Below are 13,600 nucleotides of genomic sequence, written 5' to 3'. Positions count from 1 at the left end.
TTTATTTTCTCCATTTGTTGAGTTGTCCCGTTTCGCGTGTAGTTTCGGAGCCCGAAGACCCGCAGTGCGAGGATTTCGAGGATCAAGCTCCAGATCTCGAGCAAGGCAAGCCACCTTTGAACATCTTGAGGCTATATTTGAAATTTAATTATGTTGCTTGAAAAATATTATGCATTGTTAGGATCGCACTTAATCTGTTTGTCCCGTCTACAAGGCAGATTGGCGGACCTACCTAATTTGTTACATTTGACCCTTCCTTTGTTATTTGTTATATCATGTCCCCCTTGTATCCATCTAGTTGCGTCATGATATTCGTGCACCCAGTGCGAGTATCGACGGACGCCTTCAAACTTAAAATCTGAAAAAAACAACTTGGGTAAAACTTGGGTTTTACAAAGACTTGGAAAACCCGACACCTGGGTCGGTGCTTGCGAATTAAATGAATTTCCAAAACCGCGGATCGGGGAACGTACCGGGTGTACGGTTTTCCGCTCTCGCACTTAAGGACCGTTTCCTTGGAATTTCATCCAAACATAAGACAAGTACGACCACATGGGTGGAATGGGACACCCCTGGCTGAGTAACTAGCTTATCAGGGGAGCCTTGATGCCGAGAGACATGTGGATTCGCCGGGGTGGTGTCGGGGAGGACCCCTGGGCTTCCTGGCACAGTATGGTCTGGGAGCTAACCTGTTGTTGGTCTGGGACCCCTCTCGTCGGCATATGGTAAACCTGTGTCGGCTTTGGAAATGCCTTGTCATGAAAGCTTGGAGGTCTCCCGACGTGGCTGATCCCCACGGGCTGGGTGATCCGGGTTAGTAATGTCGTGTGGGTAAAGTGTACCCCCTCTGTAGAGGTTAAAAAACTGTTCGAACAGCCGTGCCCACGGTCATGGGCGGATGTGAGGTGATTCCTAGCGTAGTTTTGTTTGACTACTGCTTGTGAAATTACTGTTGTGGAAAGGGGTTCGATGTTTGAAAAATCTGCAGCTGATGGGATCAGCTAGGCTCGGGTGGCCGTTTGAAAGTTGTTAGCCCGGGTGGCCGTTTGAAAAGTTGTTGGCCCGGGTGGCCGTTTGAAAAGCTATTGGCCGGGTGCCAACCTTGTTTCATTTCTAAAGACTGATACATTGCACATACTCCGACCGGACGAGACGCACTGTCTCATCCGTGTCGTTTGAGAAGCACTCACTTAGTTGTTTTTAGAAAAGAGTTCAAATAAAATCAATTGCAAAAACCAACAGCCTTTCTTTGAAGCCTGCATTAAACACTTATTTCCCATGGCTTGCTGAGTACTCCCGTACTCACCCTTACTCTATATAAATAATCCCCCCCAGTCACTGAAGAAGATGAAGCGGATCCCGCTGATGAGGAGTTCTTCTAGGAGCAAGCCGGCTACGATGAGTTTTAGGGTTTCGGCCTAGTTCCCAAGTCGTGCCTGTGTTGATTGGTCCAAGTCCTGGCTTCCGTTTCCCTTTTGTAATGCAGTTGTGAGCTCGGGATCTGTCCGCAGCCCAACATGACTGTACCTCTACTCTATAATAAAGAGACCTCTGTTGCTGTGATATTCTGTCTCCCTGTGATACCAGCACTGTTTCCTGGGACTGGTATCGATTAACAGGTTAATTTGGAGCGTCACGGGCTAGTTCCGGTCAGGACTAGTTCGGGGCGTGAGAAATGGTATCAGAGCCGACTCTCGCGGTTTCACGGGCGCGTGTATCGCAGTTGCGCAGGCATGGTGCGCATGGCTGGTGTAGACCGGGAGTGGTTACACAGCATGGCACATGCGCTGGCACTGGACACATGGACGTGGCCAAGAGAGGACGTTCCTGGCCTAGGGTTGATCGACGGGGGCGTCGATCTCTCTTAAGGGGGGTGAGGGTGTAACATTCCGGCCTAGGGCTTAATAGAATTAATAGAATACTCATATCAACAAGTTGCAACTTCTTTTCCGGAAGCCAATCTCCAAAGAACTCTAGGGTTATGCGTGCTTGGCCTGGAGCAATTTGGGATGGGTGACCGACCGGGAAATTCTTCCCGGGTGCACACGAGTGAGGACAAAGTGTGCAGAAATGATATGGGTTGGTCTGTGAGGGCAGTCTATGACCTATGAAAGCTATCAGATGTAAGCGGGCCCGGCCTGGGGGAAGGCGGGACGTTACAATATCTCGGTCGGATTTTGACAAATGCACAACACGTTTCAGAAAATCATAAGCAATATACAACCACGAGGCAATCAGAAGAACTAGAGAAAGAGTTTGTGTGACAACATCAAAAGATAATAAAAAAACACGAGCATGTACAGATCACAATCTTACATCTCCACGATGACCTTCCCGGTGGCGTGGCCGCTCATGCTCCTCTCCCACGCCTCCGCGGCCTTCTCGAACGGATGCCGCGAGTCGACCACCGTCTTGAGCTTCCCTTCCCTCATCAGCTCGAGGAGAAACCCCAGCTCCTTCTTCCCCAGCGTCAGGATCACCAGCGACAGCCTCTTCCTCCGCGAGAAGAGCGTCATCACCGACGCCAAGAAGTTGCCGAGGTTGGGGGACACGTCGACGACCCTGCCACCGTTGCTGCTCAGCTGCGGCCTGAACACCGACCACTTGCCGCGGTCGGTGAGGTTGATGATGTAGTCGTACTTCCTACCGGAGGGGCTCGCGAGCGCGGCCCCCTCCGGGGTGGCGTAGTCGAGGACCTCGTCGGCGCCGAGGCTGCCGACGAGGTCCAGATTGCGTGCGCCGCACGTGGTGGTGACGCGGTGGTTGCCGAGCTTGGCCAGCTGGACGGCGTACGTGCCGACACCGCTGGAGGCCGCGGTGATCAGCACGTCGGCGCCGGTGCCCGAGCCATCGAACTTGGTGCCGATGGAGCTCAGCGCCTGGAGAGCCGTCAGGCCGGCGACGGGAAGCCCTGCCGCGTCGGCGGCGGAGATTCCGGCGGGGCGGGACACGGTGTCGCTCTCCGATGCCGCCACGTACTCTGCCAGGCCTCCTGCTTTCTGTCATTGGAGATTTGCGGTAAATTTGGTCAGGTCATATAGCGTCCAAACAGCTCAAATTTAGTGAATTATGAAATGAATAGATTGTCACCCTGGAATTTTGAATTTGAGATAAGGTGTATGGAATTCGAAATTACCCAGAGGTTAAATTTTAGTGAACATTTAAATCAACATATTGTAATTTTTTGAATTGAATTTTTTGTGGAAAAAAATTCAAAATCCAGGGAGACAATCTATTGATTTCAATGTTCACTAAATTTTGAATTCCCTGGAATTTTGAATTTGGGATAAGGTGTTTGGAATTCGAAATTACCCAGAGGTTAAGTTTGGAGACAACTTTGTCACCAACTTTGAACTCGTGAATCGCAGAGCCAACCTCAATGACCTCCCCAGAAACATCCGTTACTGCTTCCCAAATTTGAGAGAAGAGTGATTACATCAGAGGTTTCATGGTGAAAAACAAAAAAAAAATGATCTGAAAGAATTTGACCAGAAATTGTACGTACCTGGGATAAATGGGAATTTTGGGTGAAACGGGCGCATCAATCCTTTCTGAATCCTCCAATCAGCTTGGTTGAGGCTTGCTGCTTCTATTTTTATGAGAATTTCATTCTTCTTGAGTGAAGGAACAGGGATTTCCACAAACTGAAACAGAAATGTATAACATAGTTTGTAGAACATTTTACTTCAAAATTTAGCTTAAATGATGATCTATTTCGACCTGAGCCTAGAAATGCATCTAGGGATGTAAGTGGGGTTGGTAAGGGGGATTTTTTTTGCCCATTTATTCCACTCTACTTCATTTTTTCTTCCAAATTTTATACTACCATATCAGAAATGAACTAGTAAACGGATTTTTTCTTCCAAATTTTATACTTCCAAATTTTTTCTTCCAAAACGGATGTTTCTTTGCCCACATGGGAATAAGTAAAGAAGTCGATTTGCACTGTTTTTGAAAATAAGGGAGATAGTATACTTGGTTTTGTGATTGGGGAAAGCAATTCAATCTAGAGGAAGATAAGAGGGATGTAATATAGACTCACCATGCTTAGTTTTATGTGGGCCGAAATAGGATGGGCTGGTGGTGGGCCTTAGCCCAGGATGGGTCCACCCATATTTAGACCGACAGAGTAAAAAAATGACATTAGGAAAACTCTTACGCTAGTTGGCAGAAATAAATTGGTTTCTGTAGTATACTTCCAAGCAAATGGCCAAATGGCACATGATGACATAAACATGCCAAGTCAACTCCATTGCCGTTAGATTGAAACATCTAATCCCTCCCTAATTCCCTATCCTCAACCTGTTAGTTTCTGAGCTTTGCATAACTTGTTTATTTCTGCTGATCATACAGCTACTAACATCAAACCTGGTTTTGCACAAATTGAACCTTGCAATATATAGCAGTTCAACCAGATTAATGAGCATGTGAATGATAGTTCCTGTCTGAAACATGAGTGCTTCACAAACAAAAGAGAAGCAAAAGCTCAGGCAGAAATCCAGACAAAATTGGGAATCCCCTGTTCTGAACATGACCGGTGATAAATCTGAAGCAAGTAAGATCAACCAGAGCTGACCTTAAGGGTGGCGGCGCCGCCGCCGTAGCCGCCGTACTGGACGGCACGCATGGTGGCCGGCCTCCCGCCGGCGGCCATGTTCTTGATCACCAAAGTGGTTGGTGCCCTCTCGCTCGATGGAGATGGAGATGGTGAGCTGGGGTTTCAAGAACAACTCGTTTTGGCAGTTGAGCTGTGTATCTAATGTATCTGCACAACTTGCTTTGGTGGCTTCTGCACAATTGACTTGGCCTGTATTAATTTATCTTTACATTTGATGATGGGATTAAACTACACAATCAGAGCATCTTTCGTCATAGAAGGGCCACACTTGTAGGCAACAGATATGCTTTTCGAGATTGCTAAGGGGCGATCGATCGCCCCTAGGCCCTAGCGCGTCTCCCTCTCCTCTACGTGGTTTTCTTTTTTTTTCACCGTATTACTTTTTCTATTTTAGTAAATTTATGTATCTAAAGTTTGTACACATCTAAAGTTTAGAAACCCAAAATTTATAAATCAAAAGTTTATATATCCGATTCAAATTTGAATTTGAATTCAAATATTTTTTATATATAGTATTTCTATACATCTAAAGTTTATACACCTAAAGTTTATAGACCCAAAGTTTATAAGTCAAAAGTTTACATATCTAATTCAAATTTGAATTTGAATTATATCTTATTCATATTTGAATTTGAATTCAAATGTTTTTTATATATAGTATTTCTATACATCTAAAGTTTATACACTTAAAGTTTATTGACCCAAAGTTTATAAGTCAAAAGTTTACATACCCGATTCAAATTTGAATTTGAATTCAAATATTAGTTTATAGACCCAAAGTTTATAAGCCAAAAGTTTACATACCCGTTTCAAATTTAAATTTGAATTCAAATTTTTTATATATAGTATTTCTATACACAAATTTTTTCAACTTTGTATTTTTTATTTTTTAAAAAATTTATGTTGTAGTAGGAAAAGAAGAAGGAGAGGAGGAAGGAAGAGAGTAGTGCATACTGTATAGGGGGGATGGGAGGTGATCGCCTGGGACGGTCACCCGCCCATTAGCCGCCCCCTATGCTTTCATCTCCAACTAAACTAAAAACATTCATCACCCAACCAAAATATTGAAACCAGAAAATAAATCTTGCGTGACTTTCATTCTTTTTTTCAAGTGACACACCCCGTTATGCTATAAGCAAATCAGCTCGTAAAAGAATTTCCTCTATCAAATTTGACTCGCAAAGCGAACAGACGACAAGCTTAGTACACTGGAATTATTGTTGTCAACTTAGCAATTATCTTTTCGCGAATGCAGTTCCTTATTTCCCTTTTGTCAGTGTGAAGCCAATTTAGACAAATTTTGCAACATTACAAACTCACCAATATCCTTATTAGCTTTGTCGAGGTGTCAATAAGTTCACCAGTCAGACCACTCGTCTCCGCTATCTTCCTCTGAATAAAACCTTGTTGTACTAGGTCTAGCCCTTTTCTTGCCAATATCTTTGTTTACGTTGGTGGCATGTATTTCGACACATAATTGTTTCGGAAACTTTGTCCTGCGGTCAAATTCTCTGGTACAGATGTATCCTGAAGATAAATGATAACATGATTAAATGTGAGTAAGAAAAGTTATATAAAAATTACAACAGCACCAAAAAGAAATTTGAGACAAAAAAAAAAAGGGGGGACTACTGTATCCATGTACCTTCATTATAGAAGTGATAAAGTCCTTCTCTTGTTTGACCTGATCAAGTGATGCAGTTAGTGACTGTCTTTAGCAGTTGTTCATTTATATTCTTTCAAATTAAATGGTAAGATACCTTTCGTGACACTATGTACTCTAGTACCAAAGTGCACAATGCATGTCTGACGCCGAAGCTCCCATACTAAATCCCTATTTATTTCTATGGGTGAACGACTAGACGAATGATCAGCAAAAACCTACAAAAAGTTGACAATGTTGAATTTCATTCATCAGTATGAAAGTAGTTTTATTGTGAGTGTGCATTCGAGAAAAGGCTTATATACGTGAGGAAGTTGTAGCAAGAATAAAATAGGGCACCTCGTTCTCTTGAAAATAGGTTCCGTTCAATGGGAACATTCCTCGGTTTGCAGTTCGGCTAGGTATCTGTTCATCAATGAAAGTAAAAAAAGAATTTGTTTAAAAAAAATTGAAAGCTATATCAACCCTAGGAATTTCTCGAGAACCAATTGGTGTGATTGAAACTAGTTTTTATCAAGAATCTACTATTATTGAGTTATAAAGAAAATAAGATCACATAATACTCACCAAAATTGTAGCCTTCACAGTATGTTCGTCAAAACTACGAAATACCAAGAGATATGGATTTCGGTCACCAGGGACCCTTGGATCAAACTAGAAAATATATCGTCAACATTCAATGAAGTTTAGTTTAATAGTTTGGTAAGAGAGTAAAACATAATTAGTTCACTAGTCAATATAAGATGACGTAATCAATTCCTAACCTTTTTCAAGATGATATGGCCATCAGGAATGATACATCTAAAAACAGCAATAGTGAAAAAAACCAGAATAATTAGAGCCCAGCTGTAAAATATTCTAAAATAATCAACATGAAGTTTAATTTATTTCACAAAAGGAAATTTTCAGCATACGCAGTGTACTCTGTTCGCAGAGAAAATTTCTTCACCATTGGAGTTGATTTGGCTCGTGGATTGATTGGAATCATCTCTTTCCCAGGTGTAGCTCCTGCCTGGCTTGTGTTTGTGGTGGGTTTCGCAGAGCGAAGATCTACCTCCATATCATAATCGTGTTCTATGTCTTCCATATCATAATCGTGTCGACCTATGTCTTCCATATCATCATCGAAATAGTACCCATTCTCATCGTCTTCATCACTTGTTTCTCCTCGGTTTTCATGTAGTGGAGTTGGTGGTATCTCGATAACAGGCTCGCAATAATTCATTTCTGTGTTTTTTCCATATTCGATTTGGTATTGATGTGCTTTGAAAATTAGATCATATGTCTTTGCTGGGTCGTCCATGTTTGCATCCTTTGTTGCATCTTGCTGGCTGTACTCTGGGAGAGCAAGCGCGGCCCTGGAACAAAAACACATAACACCACATGCAGTCAATACACGAACAAAAATCATTGATGAACAAAAAGTCCAAAATTGTAACTACTGATAAGTAATACAGAAAGAACCAAACACTGTGCTACACTGTTTCAGATATAAATTTCAGATAGCACCATGTTTTGGGACACATAACAATAAGCAACCGATTTAGTTTGCTTTTCACTTATAACACCATGGTTAGGGACTAATATAACGTGGTTACATTAAATTCCTAACCATGGTCTCTAAATTTGATGATTATTGTTAGACGTGTCTTGGAACGTGACATGTTTTAAAATTTACTCCCTTTTTCAAAATGAAGTTAATTGCTCCCCTGTTTCAGTCTACTTACTCCCTCCGATTTTATAATTGACGTTTCAGAAAATTTTAACATCAAACTCTTATAACTTTGACTATTAATAACTTTAAAAATATTTATTTTAAACACACTAGAACAACAGTATAGATTCGTCTTACATTGAACAATATAATAAATAAAATTGTATGATTGTTCAAAACGTCAAGAATTTTAAAACTAGAGCGGTGTAAGTATGCTTCTAGTAAATCTCACACCACATGAGATCTGACAAATTACATTGTTACCCTCATTAATTACTTCCTAGTTAATTTTCCCAAAACAAGCATTAATATTCCCTGTGTGTAGTATTGGTGTTATTGCAGTTGAATTGATGAAGGGTAAGAAAAGAATGTCATATTTGAATATGCTTTGGAATGTGAGAATGACAAACATTTTGATAATAATGAATTTTTTAATACTGGAAAAACAAGTAACTGAAATTAATTTAGTAGCTATTGTTGAAACTTTCCTGTGGTAAATTTCTCAAGAAAAATGCAACTTTGTACCAGTATTTGAGTTCATAGCTCCTCTATATTTACATACCTCCCAAACTGACTTTTGTAATATTTGCACTCAGAAGTAAATGGGCACGCGCCACAGTTTGGTTTTGATTTCCTACAAATTGCCTAGCATGGCAAATAAAACGCCACCATCAATATTGAGAAAGAGAATAAATAATGAATTTTTTGTGCATACCTTTCCAAAAGTTATCATCTGACAATGCAGCTCGTACCTGTTTGTGCGCTGGTTTGTTAGACAAATTCGATCAAATGACAAATACCCAGGCATCGCTTGAATTAAAGTAGAGAACTTACTGTTTTGCTGAAGAAATATTACACATCAAGGGATCAAGATACATTTGGATATCGGCCATGACAGGGTAGCTTAAAAAAGGAGAATTAAGTTAGGATAGAGGATTTGGAACATGTAAAAGTATGCCTTCAGAATGAAGTTAGGATAGAGGATTTGGACCATGTAAATATATGCCTTAACAAAAATAGAAGGCATACTAATTAACTTACTTGTCTACCCGATGAAACTCCTGAGATGATGGCAAAGGACGGAGTTGCACCCATCCTAGCCTTGTAACTATGTGAGCGATATTTGTGTCAATCTGAAATGAGAGGATGCTGTTAAAATTTTCAGTTGTGATTGCATATTCACAGGAAGAATTATCTGATTTGAGAAGAGGTAGCTTGCCGGGAATGCTCTGTGTCTCAGAGATAAGAGGCGAATGCAGTCAACACTTTTGTGTCCAAGCCCAATTACACTATGTAGGTACTGCCTGAATAACCAACAAGAGAGTACGAATAATTGTCACATAACTTCACAAACAAAATAATTTATTTGTCCATTAGGTTTTTTTTCACTCAGTTTGTAAAACTCCACCATAAATCAATTGCTCCAGACAAGATATAAATATACAACATTTGCGCCTACAGTACAAAGTATATATATTATTTATTTATAGGATAGCAAAGTAGGGAGATAGCTATCCTTACTTTGCCTTTGCACGAGGGATGAATCTAAGCCATTCAAGGTCAATGTTTCCATGGTCTCTTTTCATGCGAATTAGAAAAGCCTGCACAAAAAAAAAAGTTTAAAAATCAGATCGACAACTCTTTCATTTGCTTCAAATAAAAATCAAGTGAAAGAAACATCTGGAAATCATGCAGTTGTGACAGAGATACCAGGATTCTAAATGCCATTTGAGAATGCTGTCCTCGGTCCTTGATGCAGTCCACAACATCAGCAAATGGTGCATTCATCAAAGCCTCCCAATCGACCATGTCAGGAATGTCATCATCTCTTATGTACCCTCTGTTGCGAGCTTCATCATAGAGAGAATGCCAATGGGAGGTATCATTTTTCTTAATAGACTTAATGTCCTTGAAGATTGTTTCAGCTGTGGATATCGACTTTTTTCTCGAAGAAGAAGATTCGGAAGGAGGAGGTGTCGAATCTTTGAACCTGACTTTCAGAACCTTCTGTATGTGATCATCGTCAAAATTTGATATATCGCCGCTTCGTATCGCCGACATGATCGCCTCAAGATCCTTGTCAGGGCACTCTGTTTGCTCAGCTCGTTGGCTGACATCACCGGGTTCAGCCACACCTGATTTTGAACCACTGCTGCATTGTGCTATGCTTTGAAGCTGGCAATGGCATTGTTCTTGTTCATCGTGACCATCAGCTAACAACAAAGGTACATTGCCTGAATTCTGCGCCAACAAAGGTACATTGTCTGAATGGTGTCCTGCATTCCTACGGTTCTTCAGAGGGAACCTCGCCGCGATTGTCATGAAAGCGTTGCTGCAAATTCAGCGAGACAATTAGAGTGTGTTCAAAACGAATCGAGCAAAATATGCATAAGCTTTGATTTTTTTTTTTTTACCTCGACAAGTTGTCCGAGACATTTTGCGTGAGAAATGTGCCAACTACAGAGGTGACCACTGATCCTCCCCATGGAGAAAAGTTTCTATCCCCTGCACATGTAAACGAATTTCAAAACAGATGCACATTATCTTACCAAAAATGTGTCAAAACAAAACTTATATGGAAAGTAATCAAAATCACTAGACGTCTAATGATAGAGTAGTAGGTACATAACTTCATCGACTAGGGTTCAAATCCAGATACCCACAAAAAAATATTACATATATGCAGGTGGACTTTCAATATACTCTCTCTGTCCCTAAATATTTGACACCGCTGACTTTTTTAAACATGCTTGACCGTTCGACTTATTCAAAAAATTTAAGTAATTATTAATTATTTTCCAATCATTTGATTCATTGTTAAATATACTACTACTACTCAAGTTTTTAAATAATATTCACAAAATTTTTAATAAGACGAACAATTAAACATGTTTAAAAAAGTTAACGGCATCAAATATTTAGACATGAAGGGAGTAGGATTTTAGTGAGATCAAAGATGTGCTTCTGGTTCGAGATGGTTACCGATTATGCTCCGCATGTTGTACATGAAGTGGTCGACCTTGCGCTCGAACTCGCGGCGCCGCTCGTTCCACTCCGGGCCGCCGGGCACGTCGTGGAGCTCGTCGTCGCCGTACGACGTTGCCTCCCGCCGCACCAGCTCGTTGTACACGGCCCTCGTCGCGGCGTCGAGGCCGACGACGAGGCCGAAGCGAGGCGGGAGCTTGTCGAACACGAGCCGCACGGAGGTCCACCGTGGCACGAACATCCGCGCCGCCTGCGTGGTCGGCTCGCCGTCGCCGTAGAGCACCAGCGCCCCCGGGAGCACCTCGTCGACGGCGGAGGCGGCCGCGCGCGTGGGTTTGTACGGCACCAGCGCGAGCTTGTTCACCGTTGTCGCTTTCTTCGGCTTGTTCTTGAGGGCGACGATGGCGGTGGTCACGGTGGCCGGCGGCGGCAGCCGCAGGATTTGCCTCTCCGATCTCGCCGGTGGCGTGCAGGGCTGTTCCGGCGGCGACAGGTCGAACGCGACGAGGAGGAGCCTCATGTTGTCCATCAGATCGGCTCTGCTGCTGGAGGAGGTCTGCCGGTAGATGCGTTCCGGCGGCATGATCTGCTGCTGCTCACCGTCGAAGTCGAGCTTACGCCGCGCTGTCGCCCGCACGGCGGCCGCGGCGGCGGCGGCGGCTTTCCGTTTCTTCTGGCCAGCGGCGGCGGCGGCTTTCTGCTCTCTCATGGCGGCCTTCTGCTCTCTCCGGGCGACGCTCTCGGCGGCCTTCTTCTTCCTCCGCGCGGCCCTCGCCGCCGCGGCGACCGCTCGCTGCGTCTTCCTCCGCGCGGCCTTCTCCGCCGCGGCGATCGCCCGCTGCGCGGCGCGCCGCATGGCAAGCATCGCCCGACGCGTGGGGTGCTTGGCCAGCGTGAACCGTGGCTTCCCTCTCTGCGAGCGGCGTCGCCTCCACGTCGGCCTCCTCGTCGTCGTGGTGGCGCCAGCGGCGGCATCGTCGTCGTCGTTTCGGGCAGAGGAGACAGCCGCCGGAGGACACGACGAGACGCCGCCATTCATCGTGAAGTCCGTCTACCACGCAACGCGAGCGTCTCCGAGATAATATTGGAGAGGTTTGGAGTCTATGAAGATAACTAAACCGTATACCGTACGTATTTCTATTTTTTCTATTTTTTTATTTATTTTAATTTTTACTTTTGCTGCTAAAGATATTTATCTAACTAGGAATAAGTCCACTTTCCCTCCCTCAACTCATGGCGGTGCATGTATGAATAGCATCCCTCAACAGAAAAACTGGGTATAAGTATAACCCGTCCCCCAACTCTGAAAACCGTTGAAAAACGACTCCTGAGACGGTTTCGTCCGATATGGCATCGTTGACCCTGTTAAACGGCTGAGTCCGCACGTGGGCCCCATATGGCAGTGTGATGTAGAAACGATTTCCACGCGTGCCAAGTCAGTCTGGACGGTGAAAATAATATCGCGGGCGTGGCGCTTTCTCTCTCTCTCTCTCTCTCTATATATATATATATATATATATATATATATATATATATATATATCCTCATTTCGTAGTGTGAGAAAAACCCTAGGCTAAGCAAGGCGACGGCGAAGGCGATTTCGGGGCGATTCGTGATGCGGCGCACCGGAGAGCGTTGTTGGGAGGACGATGCCGGAGTGCAGCTTGGAGGGCGGCGCCGTGGGGCAGCTCGGAGGTTCATTGTCCTTTCCTTGTGTCTATTCTTCACGCCTTGATTTATGTGGGGATGCTGTTGTCTTGATAATCGTGCCGTGACGACATGTGGCATCGTCTATTGCAGACGCACAAACGAGATCCAGCGGCAGTGTCAGCGTGCATAAACGAGTCTCAATTAAAACGGATTAACTTTCAACCACGAAATATAGAAAGCGCGCCCTTTCCAATCTCCTATAAAATTATTAATTTCTCCACCTATATACCGCCCAGTACAATCTACGTACTGATGGTATATATATACTGGTGTATACTTGTGTAAAAGTTATCATTAATAAGAGAAACCAAGATTATTACCGTGTGAGACATGCCAGACGTTATATTTTTATGAAAATAGTAGAGGATCAAACCAGTGTTTATTGCGAAATTCCTAATGAGCGATTAATCGCGGTCAGCGATCGTTTTTTTTCTTTTTTTCTCTTTTACTAAGTTTATACACCTAAAGTTTACACATGTAAAGTTTATCCACCTAAAGTTTGTAAAGTGAATGTTATAAGTCAAAAGTTTATATACCCGATTCAAATTCAAATTCGAATTCAAATATTTTATATTTTTCCTCTTTTAGTAAGTTTATACACCTAAAGTTTACACATCTAAAGTATATCCACCTCAAGTTTGTAGAGCGAATGTTTATAAGTTAAAAGTTTATATACCCGATTCAAATTCAAATTTGGATTCAAATATTTTATATATAAAATATTTCTATACATAAAGTTTATAAGTGCAAAGTTTACGATATAAAGTCTATGCACATGAATGAGAGTATTAATTTTTTTTTCTATTTTTTTACTCATTTTTGTGTTTTTTTTTTAATTTTATGATGAAAGGAAAGAAGGAAGAGGAGTATAGGGAAGGGAGCGGGTTGCAGCAATCTCGTTAGCCTCACC

General features: G+C 42.8%; 2 protein-coding genes across 2 annotated transcripts; both read right to left on the bottom strand.

Moving 5' to 3' along the window:
- Window positions 1-2,175: 2,175 nt before the first annotated feature.
- On the bottom strand, window positions 2,176-4,708 carry LOC107276584 (quinone-oxidoreductase QR1, chloroplastic). The gene is made up of 4 exons (XM_015780545.3): window positions 4,577-4,708; window positions 3,506-3,644; window positions 3,313-3,404; window positions 2,176-2,999 (listed from the first exon to the last, which is right to left on the bottom strand). The coding sequence occupies exons 1-4, from the start codon at window positions 4,652-4,654 to the stop codon at window positions 2,313-2,315; spliced, it is 996 nt and encodes a 331-aa protein (XP_015636031.1). The 5' UTR covers window positions 4,655-4,708; the 3' UTR covers window positions 2,176-2,312.
- On the bottom strand, window positions 4,654-12,048 carry LOC9266087 (DNA glycosylase/AP lyase ROS1). Its single transcript, XM_015780538.3, has 17 exons — window positions 10,978-12,048; window positions 10,410-10,500; window positions 9,706-10,327; window positions 9,517-9,596; window positions 9,215-9,299; window positions 9,037-9,128; window positions 8,830-8,898; window positions 8,711-8,747; window positions 8,558-8,640; window positions 7,196-7,639; window positions 7,046-7,082; window positions 6,849-6,935; window positions 6,621-6,686; window positions 6,379-6,499; window positions 6,264-6,302; window positions 5,939-6,145; window positions 4,654-4,789 (listed from the first exon to the last, which is right to left on the bottom strand). The coding sequence occupies exons 1-16, from the start codon at window positions 12,017-12,019 to the stop codon at window positions 5,976-5,978; spliced, it is 3,165 nt and encodes a 1,054-aa protein (XP_015636024.1). The 5' UTR covers window positions 12,020-12,048; the 3' UTR covers window positions 4,654-4,789; window positions 5,939-5,975.
- Between the last annotated feature and the right edge of the window lie 1,552 nt (window positions 12,049-13,600).

The sequence above is a fragment of the Oryza sativa genome, chromosome 4 (assembly GCF_034140825.1).
Source record: "Oryza sativa Japonica Group chromosome 4, ASM3414082v1".
Lineage (NCBI taxonomy): Eukaryota > Viridiplantae > Streptophyta > Magnoliopsida > Poales > Poaceae > Oryza > Oryza sativa.
Note: the sequence above shows the minus strand (reverse complement) of the source record. Positions and strands in the feature narration are given on the sequence as shown.